This window comes from Macrosteles quadrilineatus, unplaced genomic scaffold (assembly GCF_028750875.1).
Source record: "Macrosteles quadrilineatus isolate MER2022 unplaced genomic scaffold, UCM_ALF_1.0 Scaffold_1__1_contigs__length_201487025, whole genome shotgun sequence".
Lineage (NCBI taxonomy): Eukaryota > Metazoa > Arthropoda > Insecta > Hemiptera > Cicadellidae > Macrosteles > Macrosteles quadrilineatus.
The window spans coordinates 157,855,286-157,870,045 of NW_026542594.1; the positions used below are offsets into that span (position 1 = coordinate 157,855,286).

The following is a 14,760-nucleotide window of genomic DNA, read 5'->3' on the forward strand; positions in this document are numbered from 1 at the left end:
ATTAAGACGGTAAAGAATCACACCAAAGAGTGTTAACCTATTTAAGTTGTATCAATAAATCAAACAAACGTTTTATTCAAGTACAGTACATAATACATGGAGATCAACAACCCAAATAATCAATAATAATTATAAAACAAATATGGCAGGTTTTATTAAGAAAGAAATAAACTCACAACCTCATCGTAGAAAATCAACTTAAAGAGATTATAAACTTAATGTTGAGGTAACTAACTACCCAGATCATAAATATAAGTCATTATTTTATCAACTCCTAGAAAATAATGCTAGGATAAGAAAAATCTGTAACCAATTTAATACTACTTACTATACAACTCAAGTTTTACAATAAAATCCAGTTACATTTATTTGAGAAATAATAGCCTAAACAACCCATAATAATAAAAATAATGGTGTTTAAAAATGTTATTAAAATTGGCTCAATATTCCGTTTAAATCATTTTTAATATTTAATTATTATTTGAATAAACACATTGTCTTGTCTTATAAATTTATTTATGGTTATATCAAGGCAGATATTAAAATATGCTAATTTGGTTTGGTTTGTAAGCTACATATGCATGTACTTCAACATAACTGGATTGAACTGTTTGTTAAATTTCTTTTTACTGCTGGTTAATAAATATGTAAATTTAACTTATAGTTATTTGTGCAACTAGTGAGCAAAGGGAGCAATTGACTCACTCGAGAGAAATACTTACTCACGAGCCGTAGGCGAGTGAGAAATGGTTTCTCGAGTGAGGCAATTGCACTTTGCACTCGAGTTGCACATTATATTTTTCCTACAGTTACCATAAAACAAATAAATTGATAAAGAAACGTAGCATATTTTTATACAGAAGTGAACTTTTAATATGCCATTTAATGTGAAGTAACAAATACAACAGTACAACAGCTGACCACCTGATTTACCAACGTATTTCGCGCGCATACGACCTTGTCTGCATGTTACGCGCTCACTATTTCGTGCCTTCACGTTGCAAATCTGGAGTGAGACAAAGTAATTAAAGTGAGACAAAGTAATTAGAGTGAGACAATGTTAACATTGTCTCACTGATGAGAGAATTGGCCACTTTGCTTTCTCAAATCAGTGAGAGAACATGTACATTGTTAGGTAACTGTAGGGAAAAACAATTATTGATCATTTTAGGATTGTAAGTAGTTGGCTAAACTATATAATATCACTTTTAAAAAATCGTTTACACTACGAAACGTTTTCTAAACAATAATAAAGACCCTCAAATACCATTTAATAAATCCTAGGGAAACAAACACACATATTAAAATATACATTTTTGATTATGTTATGTAAATGATAAAAATATTACCATTTTTTTTAAGAATGGAAATATTTTAATAAATAATATAATCTCAGTACAGAGCATTTTTCCAATATTTATGACTGAAGAAAGAGGTGTTTTAATTTAATCATGGATAAAAACATAAAAAAGCCCCTACTCTTGTTAGTCTATGATAAAACTTGTTCACAGATTTAACATTGAAAGAGAAATTGCGGTATGGATATTTTTTTAATGCTCCAAATTCGTCCAATTAACTTGTATCTTTGACGATTTATAGAACTAGACATTCCATAGCCATGTTTAACCTGTCGCCATTTTTTATATATTTTATAATATTTATCAAAATATACGTAGTTAAAGTGAGTCGCCGTCAGAGCATCTTTTATGCCACTGCAATTATCTCAGTAACAAAAATTAGGTGGGAAATAGAATTTTAAACAGTGATACAATCTGTGGCTCAAAGAACTATGGTCTTTTTTAATAAAAAATTGACGCCAGGTGATCCATATGGATGGGATGTCTTACAGTATCAAAAAATCAATGCTAATAATAGTCAATGCTTTTATTTACATTAGTTGCACTTATTGTATCTGTTATGTACAGTACAAGATATCAACTAGAGTTTTGATCTCTGCGGGGTTTGTACCATCGGCTACGACTACGACCATGACCATGACCGCGACCACGACCACGACCACGTTCTTGGTTGGACATTGTATGTCTAACATTAGATTCATTCACATTGTCTTGATACACACCAGCATCTGCTAATCTCGATGAAGTCTGTGTTTGGGTCTGAAAGTCGCTAGCTTCACTGGGTTTTGACGAAGATGAAAATCTCGGCATGGGATTAAAACTTCTGCTGCTATCGCCTGTACGACTCTGAAAGTCTCTAGCATCACTGGGTTTGGATGAAGATGAAAACTTCGGCATGGGATTAAAACTTCTGCTGCTATCGCCTGTACGACTTTGATAGTCTCTAGCTTCACTGGGTTCGGACGAAGATGAAAACTTCGGCATGGGATTAAAACTTCTATTGCTATCACCTGTACGACTTTGGTAGTCTCTAGCTTCACTGGGTTCGGACGAAGATGAAAACTTCGGCATGGGATTAAAACTTCTATTGCTATCTCCTGTACGACTCTGAAAGTCTCTAGCTTCACCGTGTTGAGAGGAAAAGGAAAATTTGGGCTGGGGATTGAAACCTCTGCTGCTATCACCTGTACGAATGTAAGAGGGAGGTTCTATGTGAGGCTGATGTGGCTGCTGATGAGGGGTGAACTGTGGAAGTGGTGTAGTAGAAGAGTCAGAAGGGTGGTTATCTCTATGTCGCCAGTTGTGCATGTATCTACTATCTTCCTCTGGGCGCCTCTGTCTGTCATTGCCAGGAAAGTACCTTGATCTGCTATTCTGACTTTCAAATCCTCTATTTGAATCATCATTATAGTTATGTTTATTTTCAAATCTTCTTCTTTTCCATTCGTTACTAGTACTGTTTGTATCAAAACCTCGTCTTCTATAGTTGTTTGTATGGTGTGTATCTGTTCTTCTTTGGTTCCTACCTTGAGCTGAGTATGGCACAAAACGGAGATCAGATTCGTTCCCACCTTTGCAGCCATTTCTTAGATCATTCACGTACGTATCTCTCTCGATGCCATGTCCTCGAGCCTTTTGAAAATCTGTAAACACGGACAGTACTCACATTTATTTTTTAAAACAGAGTTGTTAATTGCTTGTTATTTATATTTATAGTTAATAAACAGAACGCTAATATAAACCCCCCTCAGGCCCTGGACACATGGTAAAGCTTAGAAACTTACTATAATCAATGATTTTAGCACGACGGAAACCCTTGTAAATTAAGGCAGTCACTTTTATCCAACAATATAATCTATTAATGATGGCTGATAATGTAAAAATTAAAAGCTTGTGTTTATTTATAAATTATGGAAAACAACTTATTTCCATAAGCTTTAAAGTTGAGTTCGAAATAACCTGTGCTGTAGGTACTTTCGGAAGGATGTTCAAAATAATCACACCAAAACAAATGGAGTTCAAATTTTCTTTTAAAAAGTCTACTCACGGAGTCCATATTTTTAGCTTACTTATACATAATTAATTTGATTTGTATAAAGTAATATTTGGGATCGAATTATAAGTGACCAAACATTAGTTATAAACAACAACATTGGTTAAAAAACATAAATATACATTAATTTATACATTGTACAAAATGAATTGCAATTTTCAAAAGTGTGCATACTACGAATATACAAAATCAATTTAATTTTATAATTTAATAAATTCAATTGTCTTTATAAAAAACACTAATGAATATATACAAAGATTGCTTTCAACACGGCAACAAAAATAGTACTCGCATTGGCTATTCTACAAACAGCGTTTCGGAAGTTCATAGACTTTGGTTAGCATTAGGCCTACAACATGTAATAGACGAGAATGAAACATAATCAGAACTGATAGTTGCTGAAAAGTTACATTGACTAATTTATTTCCTTTCAAATTTAGTATTTACATTAATTAGTAGAACTAAAATAAGTTTACCATAATGCTTCAAACATTCTTACTTTTAATAGCTTCTTCTGGTGACATGTTCAACCTCTCAATCATATACCTGTAAAAAATTAAGTATTTTGGTTCAATAACAAGTCATCATTTTGAAGTAGTTATTAAGGCTGCATCATAGTGTATACTGTGGTTAGTTAAAAAAGTTAAAAACTATCACAAAACAATTGTAACACAAACATTAAAATACAGTAAATTACCATGAACACCTTTATAACTGAATTGGTGAACTCACCGACAAATAAAATAACCTGTCCGGTTAACTCCATGGGTACAATGAACTACAATCACAGCATCTGGAAGAAAGAAAATTTAAAAATATCAAATACTAGCAGAGTACCCGTTCTTCGTTCGGGGTTGGTGTATAAGGATAAAATGCTTATTGCAGTTATACTCTAGCTTTGCGTTTGCAATGGGGGAGAGGATAAGGCATTTGGTTCTTTATATTTACAGTAAATTATCAAACATTCACACAATAACACAAATTATATATTAAATTAAAAACATAAACATTACTGTAAACAATCCTACGTTGACAGTTCTCATTGTGTATCACAGCTTCTTGATGCTGCTCAATTCAAATTAGCTGTTATCACAATTGCAAAAAGCATAATAGTGCTGCACTCACTATTTAAATCCTTTTAAATGTGAATACCCACCAGGTTAACATGGGAAACTCCAGAGCCACTGGGATGGGCCTAAAAGGAGTTTTGAGGTAAGAATATGCCTATATGTTAATTGGGAATGTGAGCTATCACCACCCCCAAATTTCAGCCCAATCTGACAAGTATTTTTTCGCGTTTCCCCGTCAAAAACATATATACATACATACATCCAAACTTTCTCATTTATAATATTTAGTAGGATGAGATGGATTGCTACTGCAAACAAAGTGTTAGTTTGATTTATTTTAACTAGGCATAAGATGACAGTTCTAAAGGTATAAAGGATGTAATGCCTTATACAGATTTACGATTATTAAATACGAGCTATGAACTTAACATCACAAGTCTAAAATATAAATATATCAATTTATTAAAATAAAAAATTGACAAATGTATTATTATTTAGAAAATTATAACACATTCATGACTTTTATATTAGTTTAATTTAAATAAAAAAATAACATATTAAAATTACTACCATTAAATGTAATTTTAAGAAAGTATGTCTCATTACCACGAAGATCCACTAAAACTGTCTGTGAGATGCATTGAAATACAACAGTTGTATTTTATCAATTTAATTTTCCTTACCAATGCCCAACAACCGGCTAGACGAGCACTATGACCACTCGACTACCCAGGAAGTAAAAAATTTAAAAATGTCACTTTAAGAAGTTTTAATTAATGTTTTAGTTAATGTTTTACTTTAATGCGGGCCAACAGTTAAAGTCGTCAGATTTCAGATCCATATGTTAGAATTTGTATACCGATCAGTCAGTCAGTGAGTTACACATGTGGCGGTATATTTGATTAGACTAATTTAAATGTATAATTTTTCCATAGTTCTACTAAAATTATAATACAGTTCAACAGTTATAATACCTAAAATGAATGTGAAAAGTTGCTCAATGTGATTTTGTAATAATGATACAGGTAATAAATTGTTAATAATCAATTGATCATTCAGAACATAAAGTCAGTTTACCTGGGTCTTCTTCTGAAGCGAGGTAGTCATCGACAACTTGATAAAACCTGAAACAATTTACCAGTACATTAAAAATTCGCATTGGGAAATAAAAGCTACCAGGAGCCCTGTCAAAAAAAAAAAAAAAAAAAAAAAAAAACATTGAAAACCAATGCAATCCTTTGCCACGTTTCTAATCTATGTAAAGATTAAATTTCATGAAATTCATAATTGAATATATAGAATTTCTTTATTACAGTAAAAAACTATACTTTCAGCGAAATAACAACGAAACAATTTTCTGGATTCTTTATCGAATTGTTAATAAAACTTATTGTTTTAATAAAATATCATTTTCCACTTAGATGCACGCCCGGTACACATAAATTTAACTCATTTAGTCGTTACTGAGAGACACAAAGAACATTGTTGGGTTTTTTATGGCCTAAGCCTACGAGGAAACAACAATTGTGAAACTTAAATGTCTAAAAAAATAAGCAATCTTAATTAGTTATTAGCTCTGTGAATAATTATGTCAAAAGAGACTGAATACTACGTTCAACACTTCTGACATCTTGATTTCCAATAGCAGTAAAGTCCAAGTAATATACTAAATTGTTTACATTTATAGCTGATTGGTTCAAGAGTTTGAATCTTTTTAAATTTTATTTGTCGGTGGAAGACGGACAACTAGTTTTTTTTTCATAGAAAGAAACAGATTAAAATTCAACAAATTAATTAATTGATTGATAAATATTAATTAATATATTATTAAAATAATAATTATATTAATTAATACACAATATATAATATTAATTAAATAGTTAATTAATACTCAATATATTGATTATATTGATATTCAAGGCAGCTTGACATTTTCTTTGTACAATTTATATATGGATTCAATAAGACTATTGACTAAATAAAAGATTCACTCAGCTGAAATGCCTGATTAGATGGAGCGACGCGACAGTGTCATATTTGGACAGTTTTTGTTCTGCCCCCCCCCCCCCTCCTCAGTTGTTGTGCAAGATCACCTGTTCATTGATACTTTTCACTGTTCAATTCAAACATTCATGTTTGGATCAATGTTTGTCTGCGCCGCCGACAGTCGTCAGTCATCGCTCTCTCTCGCTCTCTCTCCCCTCTACCCCTATCGTTCGCTCACATAATATATGTCTTACATTATTCATTCATGTTTATTGTTACAACCTATATTTATATTTCAACATCAACTTATTCCTGCTCTCATTTCTGGTATGGGAAACTTGTAAACAAGTCTAACAAACAGAAATAGTTTATTTATACAACTTAAACATTGTCATTTATGTAAGGGGTTGTCAACCGATAGACTACATTCAGATTGTAAATCAATTAAACGAACCAGCCTAATCAATCAAACTTATTTGAATAGCATAACAATAAGTCTGCAGAGGAAAGCCAAATTAAAATTGCACTGAAATATGCTTTCACAGTTTGGCCTATAAAACCGCCGTAATCATAAAGAACCTGAAATTAAACTCGGAGACGAGTTTGGGTGCGGGGTGCTGGTGCGAGCTATACCATAGACTAACCAACACCTATAGTACATAGACTGCAATTGAATATATATCGTTAGTGCCACAGAACTGAAAAAAACTTGACATTAAACTTGTACCTTGATAGTATTTTTCTAAATTTCTTATGAAGTTTTCATTAATTTTCGAAAAATGTCCAAAACATTGTGGAATCATATCTTAATATTTATTAGGTGTTTTCCAACCTAGTCCTGTATGTCAAATTTAAAATTTATTGTAAGGGGTGGCGAATCGATGTTTTTTAAAAGAATGATCCATGGTAATATAACTGGGGTAGTGGATTTTTATCCCCCTGGAATTTTACCCCCTGGGCAAATGTGACGTCACAAACCAGGGGGTAAAATTCCGGCCGCGAACTTTTGAGTTTCGCGACATCAGCTCGATGGATTAAACGCGGAATTGAACATATATTTTCACGGTTGTGAATTTAATCAGAACACATCAAATTATAAAAACCTAGAGTGTACGGCCCGGATTTTTACCCCTGGAATTTTACCCCCCGGATTTTTACCCCCGGAATTTTACCCCCGGAATTTTACCCCCCGGAATTTTACCCCCTGGCCAGATGTATAAATTAGTGAGAATGATTAATTATCTTCATTCTGTTTTAATTTAATAGTAAACATTTTATTATTAAGTAGCCTTAATTAATTTCTTTGTAACATTAACTAAACGAACAGGTTTTTAATTTTAATTTTGAGATTTTAGTATTAGGATTCGATCTTTGAAGCCAACAGTTGGTTAATATGACGTATAAACAATCAACTGAATGATAATTGTTTCGAACATTTCTTTACAAAATAAATACATAAAGATAGGCTACTAAATAATGAAATGTTTACAATTAATTAAAAACAGAAATGAGAAAATCAATCATTCCATTTTTAAAACCGTCTAGGGGGTAAAATTCCGGGGGGTAAAATTCCGGGGGTAAAAATCCGGGGGTAAAATTCCGGGGGGTAAAAATCCGGCCCGTACATCTTCAGTTGTCGAAACGCTAGTTATTTGGACAGGGGGTAAAATTCCAGTTTTTATCGCTAATCTAATTAATCACGCTCTGGCTATTTTCATTAGACTTCCAAATCCGCGGGGGTAAAATTCCGGCCGCGAACAAACTTTTGGCCACTCAGGTTACTACGTCATAGTGACGTCAGCTTTGCCCAGGGGGTAAAATTCCAGGGGGATAAAATTCCGGCGACCCCATTATGACTATGAATTGACATAAGCCGAAACCTGTGACCTCAACTAGGACGAGCCAGCGCTGGGACAGAAAACTTTTGTATGCATCATAGTTTAAAGTATGATTGACAATATGCTCAATGATTACTATATAGAAGCAGCGTTTTACTAAGAGTGATAAATAGCTTAAAACAACACTTATTTTAATTTGTTGCAATATCTTTCAATAATACTTCGTGTTAATGGCATTTTAAAACTCGTTTTTAGATATTGAGGAAAACGGATGCTGAATTTACTCAAAGGCACACAGGAGTAATCAACAAACAATATTTATTTGTCTTATTTGCCTAATTTCACTTGTGTGAATAACTAAAACATAAAACAAATCCTACATCCGTAATATTGAATCATAGAAGACATTTAACGTAATTATTTAGTTACAAAGCCAGATTTGGATTATGGACAATGGGTTGCAGCTACGCCACTACTGTCTGTGAGCGGATTACCTCAGCGTAGACAGATGAGAACACACACAATAGCGCGGTTTGTGGTACTATAAGTGTCTCTAGCAGGAGATATTAGCTGATACTGCATGCAGTTTACCACAGCAAATAAATAAAGTAAATCACATAATCCTTATCAGTTAACATGTACACAGTAATTCATGTTGAGGATGTTCTAAACAATACATCGAGGTAAAAATAGTTCACCATAGACTACATCACTAAAGATTGTATTAATTTCAATGGACGGGGTTTTAAAATATATATTATGACAAGTCAGACAACTAAAAGTCGCATTGACTCAAGTCAAAAGAAAATGCAATTTTTGTATGAATTAAACTAGTTCAAATACGGGTCACTCATCCTATCTATCTATACTTGTAAAAGACAAATACCATTCACTGACTCCCTGATCACTGGAATTGGCATGGAGGATCTAGGTGTGCAATAAGAATCATTTTCAAGAAATTCCATCAGGGCTCTACCCCAGTGGCCTCTAAAGCTCCCTTGTTAGCCTTATCGAGAAAAAGATTTGTTTACATTTTAACACATGAATACTTTTCAATCTGCACCAAATTACAGCTGGTTATATTTTTTTATAGGTGAAATTAAAATATTTACATTATTTATGTGACTTGAAAAACTGTTGTACTACATAGCATTTTTTTTAATAGTTAAAGAGTTAAATGAATGAACAATTTAAATGTTTTTTGTCATTAATCTATTTACTATGTTGTGGATTTTAAGATCTGTGTGTTCTTAATCATTTATTAACATTATATTATTTTTAATGTGTTCAGAATGTCAATGTCAAAAGACAAATTATTGGGTAATGAGTTTAACCTTTTATTTGAAAGTACTACAATAACAAATCCCAGACGTTACAAAAATGATCTCAAGAAAGCGGCGTTTCACAAGTCTGCTTCCTAATACTAACAAATTTTTAAACCCGACCAAAAAGTATTATGTTAGTTCCGTTCATGTTTTGTCACCCCCTCGTTATAAGCATGAATGCGATGGTTAGAGTTTGGTTTCATCGGATACAGTGGAAAGTTTTTAAAAATCTAATGTTTTAAATAAAGATACTTTAAAAACTGCGATTGGAAAGACGTAGGCCTACTTTTACAGCACGTAAGTCAGTTTTGTAACATCCTGAGATGAACAACAACTAGACAGCAGCGCCGCGCGGAGGAGGTTATTATGAATGTTTGATATCGTCACAATGAATACATGTTAATCGCCACCACTGACAATCGCTGCCAACTCAAATTTTGCGACAATCGGTACCAGTCTCTACCTGTGGCCGTGAGTCACCACCCTCACCGCTACGTGACGACATACCTTAACATACTCCCCTCCCTTCACTAACCAAACCACCCTATTGGGAATGACCACTGAAATAATACCTATAGTGCTATAATTCATTCTGTGTAAACGGTTCATAAACGGTTTTGTGTTTACGGTACTATAGTTCATACTACTGTTGTTCGAAACAGAGGTCGACGCTGATTTTTTAATTACATATTTAGCTTATGTAGTTTAGTTGTAATGTAACTTAAATTGTACGATAGGGGCTTCCTGCCACGCCGCACCATGCGGATTCTGCCTCCAATCTCAATTTTAATAAAGTTTAGATATTCAAATTTGGAGGTGTACAGAAAAGTTCCTAAACTACTTAGAAAAACACGGAGTACATTTAAATGTTCATCGTTTTATTCTTTGTATTCATCTAAAAATGAATATTGTTAGCTCTTTTATAAAAATCAATATGACAGTCAGAATATAAAGGAGCGTTGTTTTAAGAGTTTCAAAAACGATCTTGTGACTTTGTTAATTCGTATATTGTAAACAAAAAGTCATAACGTTAGCAAATTTTAATAAAATATTGATACATATTTTAAATTAATTTGTATGTTTTCAGAATTTTTTTACGCCGAAAAGTTTTTGTTGTTAATGATGTAAACTAACTTTTTCTAAGAAGTTTCGGATGTTGGCTGTTGAATATTTGCATCATTGAATCATGCTCCTTCTCCTGGGTAAATTTTGACGTACTGTATATCTTTTTTTATAACACACTAGTTATTATTATTGCAGAATATAATGTCACAAGACAATAATGTTGACCAATCCATTCCGTTGATGCATTGCAATGAGTTAATCGCAAGCTTCTGATCTTTTTGATAGCATAGGCAGGCTATACAGGGTGATTGATATAAGTGTGCCAGCCGTTTTATTCGAAAACTATAAGAGATATCAAAAAAGTTAAATGGTAAGTGCCTGGATTTTTTATTTAAAAAATTGTAGTCAAGTCAAAAAAATTATTTTAGCTGCCATTTTTCCAATATGGCCGCCAACTTTGATTTTTCTTATAGAACACCCTGTATTTTATGATGTTTTCTGGTATAAAAAGTAATTTTAAGACGATTTTATTCTTGTGACTCTTTTCATAAACCTAACCGTTTCAAAGATAATAATGGTTTAAGTTGTGAAATTTTGAATGGTTTTCGAGCAAAACAGCTGGCATGCTTGCTTAGGCCTTTATCGAAACTCTTTCTCATGCAGAAATTTCAAAACTTGAACCATTATTATCATTAAAACGGTTAGGTTTATGAAAAAAATCACAAGAATAAAATCGTCTTAAAATTACTTTTTCTACCAGAATACATCATAAAATACAGGGTGTTCCGTAAGAAAAATCAAAGTTGGCGGCCATATTAGAAAAATGGCTGCTAAAATAATTTTTTTGACTTGACTACAATTTTTTAAATAAAAAATCCAAGGCACTTACCATTTAACTTTTTTTGATATCTCTTATAGTTTTCGAATAAAACGGCTGGCACACTTATATCAATCACCCTGTATAGTGTATAAGTTAACAAAACCACGTATACTGACTAAAAACAAATAGGGTAAGAATCAATATAAAAAATACATCAATATACATTGTGCCGTTAACTTTTGAAATATATTTATTTATCCATTTATTTGTATACGGCCAACACCATTTTACATTTCACATTGCAATTATACACAGATGGCCAAAAAAATATGACGTAATAATACATGCGTGTGACCTTTACAGCTATCTACTTCCTACACTTAATTAACAAAACAAAGTTGAGAAAATAAATATATGATAAATATCACAGCAAGTGGCAATAAAGACTAGTTAACATGCAGGAACAACAATACAATAAATATTAACGAGGTAGAGACTAACAATAAGCAAACCCAAAATTATGAAACCACAACCCTTCCATGAAAACGCTGACATGAAAGTGACTGTCCTTTGGACTTATCGCTACTCTACTTTGGATCGGAACTAGCTAATTCTGGTACTATGAAGTAGCCGTGATCATAGTATGACACACCCTCCCCCCTCACACGAACCCCTCTTTCCAAGAACGGGCCGGACTGGTAGCGATTGTCACTGGTAGCGAATGTCACTGGTGGCGATTTACAGGACACCGTCACAATAGTTTTGGCGAACCTCCAACAGGCATTTGCAAGTCGACTTTTCCCAGGGCTCAAAACCACTGTTTTTAAATGCCAAGTACAATATAATCGTTATAAAAACGAATTTTACTATTTTTAATTATGTGGATAAAATAATGAAGAAAACATTATTTTGAGATGTGTAACAAAATGCATTGTGGTTTAAACTCAAATCACCGATTATATTGCATTCATCGTCAACTAGAGCCTGTATTTTTAAATTATATTGAACACGATTTCATTCGATGTACAATCATTACTAATCATTCAAAGTAGAAGAAGAACAAGAACAATTTCCTAGACTGATTGAACGAGTTAAGTAATAGTGCATGATGCCCGTTTACTGATAGTACAGTCAAAGATAATACGTTGGGACCGAGCTATGCTCGTGAAAAATCAGTGGTCTACCATGAGAGCAGTCGGTGCTCAAAGCCATTTATCCAAATCTGCTTTTATAATATATCTATAATTTATTAACAGGTGGTACACTATAGTATAATTTGTTCATTTAAGCAGCAATTATGACTCTTTTTACAGCATACATTACACGTTATTATTTTTATAACCAGCATATTCACCAATTCAAATATTTTTCCTACAGTTACCTTACAATGTACATGTTCTCTCACTGATTTGAGAAAGCAAAGTGGCCAATTCGCTCATCAGTGAGACAATGTTAACATTGTCTCACTCTAATTACTTTGTCTCACTCCAGATTTGCAACGTGAAGGCACGAAATAGTGAGCGCGTAACCTGCAGGCAACGTCGTATGCGCGCGAAATACGTTGGTAGGAAAAGTATAATGTGCAACTCGAGTTCAAAGTACAATTGCCTCACTCGAGAAACCATTCCTCACTCGTCAATTGCTCACTTTTCTCACTAGTTGCACAAATAACTAATATAATACAATTTCTTTGCAAGTTAATATTTAAATATGCAATAAGACTCTTTTGAACTTATTCTTGAAGCAAAGGTAATGCCCGTTTTAAAAAGGTGGATTGGCGGTTTTTTTTTGGGGTGGGGGATTTATTCGCATTTTTGCAAATAACATACGCACATTATTTTCTAACAATATTATAAATGACCCTCAAACGACAAATATAGGCCCTATTTGTTGTTATTGAATATTATAATACACTTTTTGCATAGTATTCAAACTCAATTTCACCACTGATGATTGTTGATAGATCACTGTGTGAGAGTTAAGACATTTATTTGGTCTCGGTATCCCAATTCGTCGTGTTATTTAGCAGTTATTTATTTATGTCATCAGTATCACTGATTTATTAACAGTTCTTATTTTTGAAAATTTGCAAACATCACCAGGTTACCAAAATGTTCGTGTTAGATTACTGGATTACATTTGTCAACTCACCGCCCTTGGTGTTACGTTTAGCGTTCACAACTTCTAATTTAGAGGTCCTCAGTTCAATTTCAATAGGAGGTTCAATATTTTTCATCTTAATTTGTCTTATAATATTTTTTATGTACACAACTTAAGTAAGAATTTAAGGGATTTTCCGAATCTATTTTTACCCCATTAATCCCCCCCCCCATAAATTCCCGTTCCCATGGTTCGATTATTCTGGTTCGCAAACTTGCACGTATTTATCAAATTTAATCCAAATCGGTTGATTTTTGCTCGAGTTATTGCGATGATGGACACATCTATCAATATATTTGAACGGAATGTGTTTTTGGGCTCGGGGGACCTCAAAACGTAAAAGTAAATCGGTCCCGGGTCTAGGTCTTACCATGAGACCTACGGTAATAGCGTATTCAATATACAGTAGACCCCCTCTTAACCGACCCTAATGGGACCGGACCTAGGTCGGATAACTCAAAAGGTCGGATAAAACGGACAATCCCTAAAATCATGACATAATGAAGTGCTATTCATTTGGAATTATATAATCATTATTTTGAAATCATAATTGCAATATTTATCAAATAAACTACTCTTATCACCTTTTTCCTATTGATAGAAAAGTCACAAATAAACACAAAACACGGTTAAGTCAAATAGGCCTACTTTCAGTGGAATATATTATAATACTAGGCAAGATTCAATAAAATTCCTATTTTAATAACTTTAGTGTATGCGAAATATGCTAAAATGCAGTATGGTGTTGACACCTAGCACACAATTAATTTTACCTCTTATTCAGTGGCCACATTGATTAATCATAAGCTAATAAAATCAAATATTAACAATTCCCGAGTGTTGAGTTGTGAGCCATCATACACATGCGTAGCGACACCCTGACTAACACGTTATCAGTTACAACCAATGCTCGACTCGCTCCCTAATCCTAATCCTATTACCGTCACATCCGCTATCCTTTCCAACCGGTACTTTGATATCAGGACGCCCAAACGTTTCCTAAAAACTTCTCGACCGATGCTTTTTCGCCGGGACGTCATAACATTTCCTAGAAACTTCCCAACCAGTATTTTACACCAGTACTT

At 33.3% G+C, this 14,760-nt stretch overlaps 1 protein-coding gene across 1 annotated transcript in view; it reads right to left on the reverse strand.

Annotated features, from left to right (window-relative positions):
- Window positions 1-1,869: 1,869 nt before the first annotated feature.
- The window catches only part of LOC128983054 (putative uncharacterized protein DDB_G0279653), a 61,290-nt gene continuing 48,399 nt past the window's right edge, over window positions 1,870-14,760 (reverse strand). The window contains exons 6-9 of the mRNA XM_054402187.1: window positions 5,559-5,605; window positions 4,144-4,204; window positions 3,911-3,957; window positions 1,870-3,001 (exon numbers count right to left, since the gene is read on the reverse strand). Coding sequence (XP_054258162.1) covers window positions 1,935-3,001; window positions 3,911-3,957; window positions 4,144-4,204; window positions 5,559-5,605 — 1,222 coding nt within the window. The 3' untranslated portion in view covers window positions 1,870-1,934. The remainder of the gene's footprint in view (window positions 3,002-3,910; window positions 3,958-4,143; window positions 4,205-5,558; window positions 5,606-14,760) is intronic.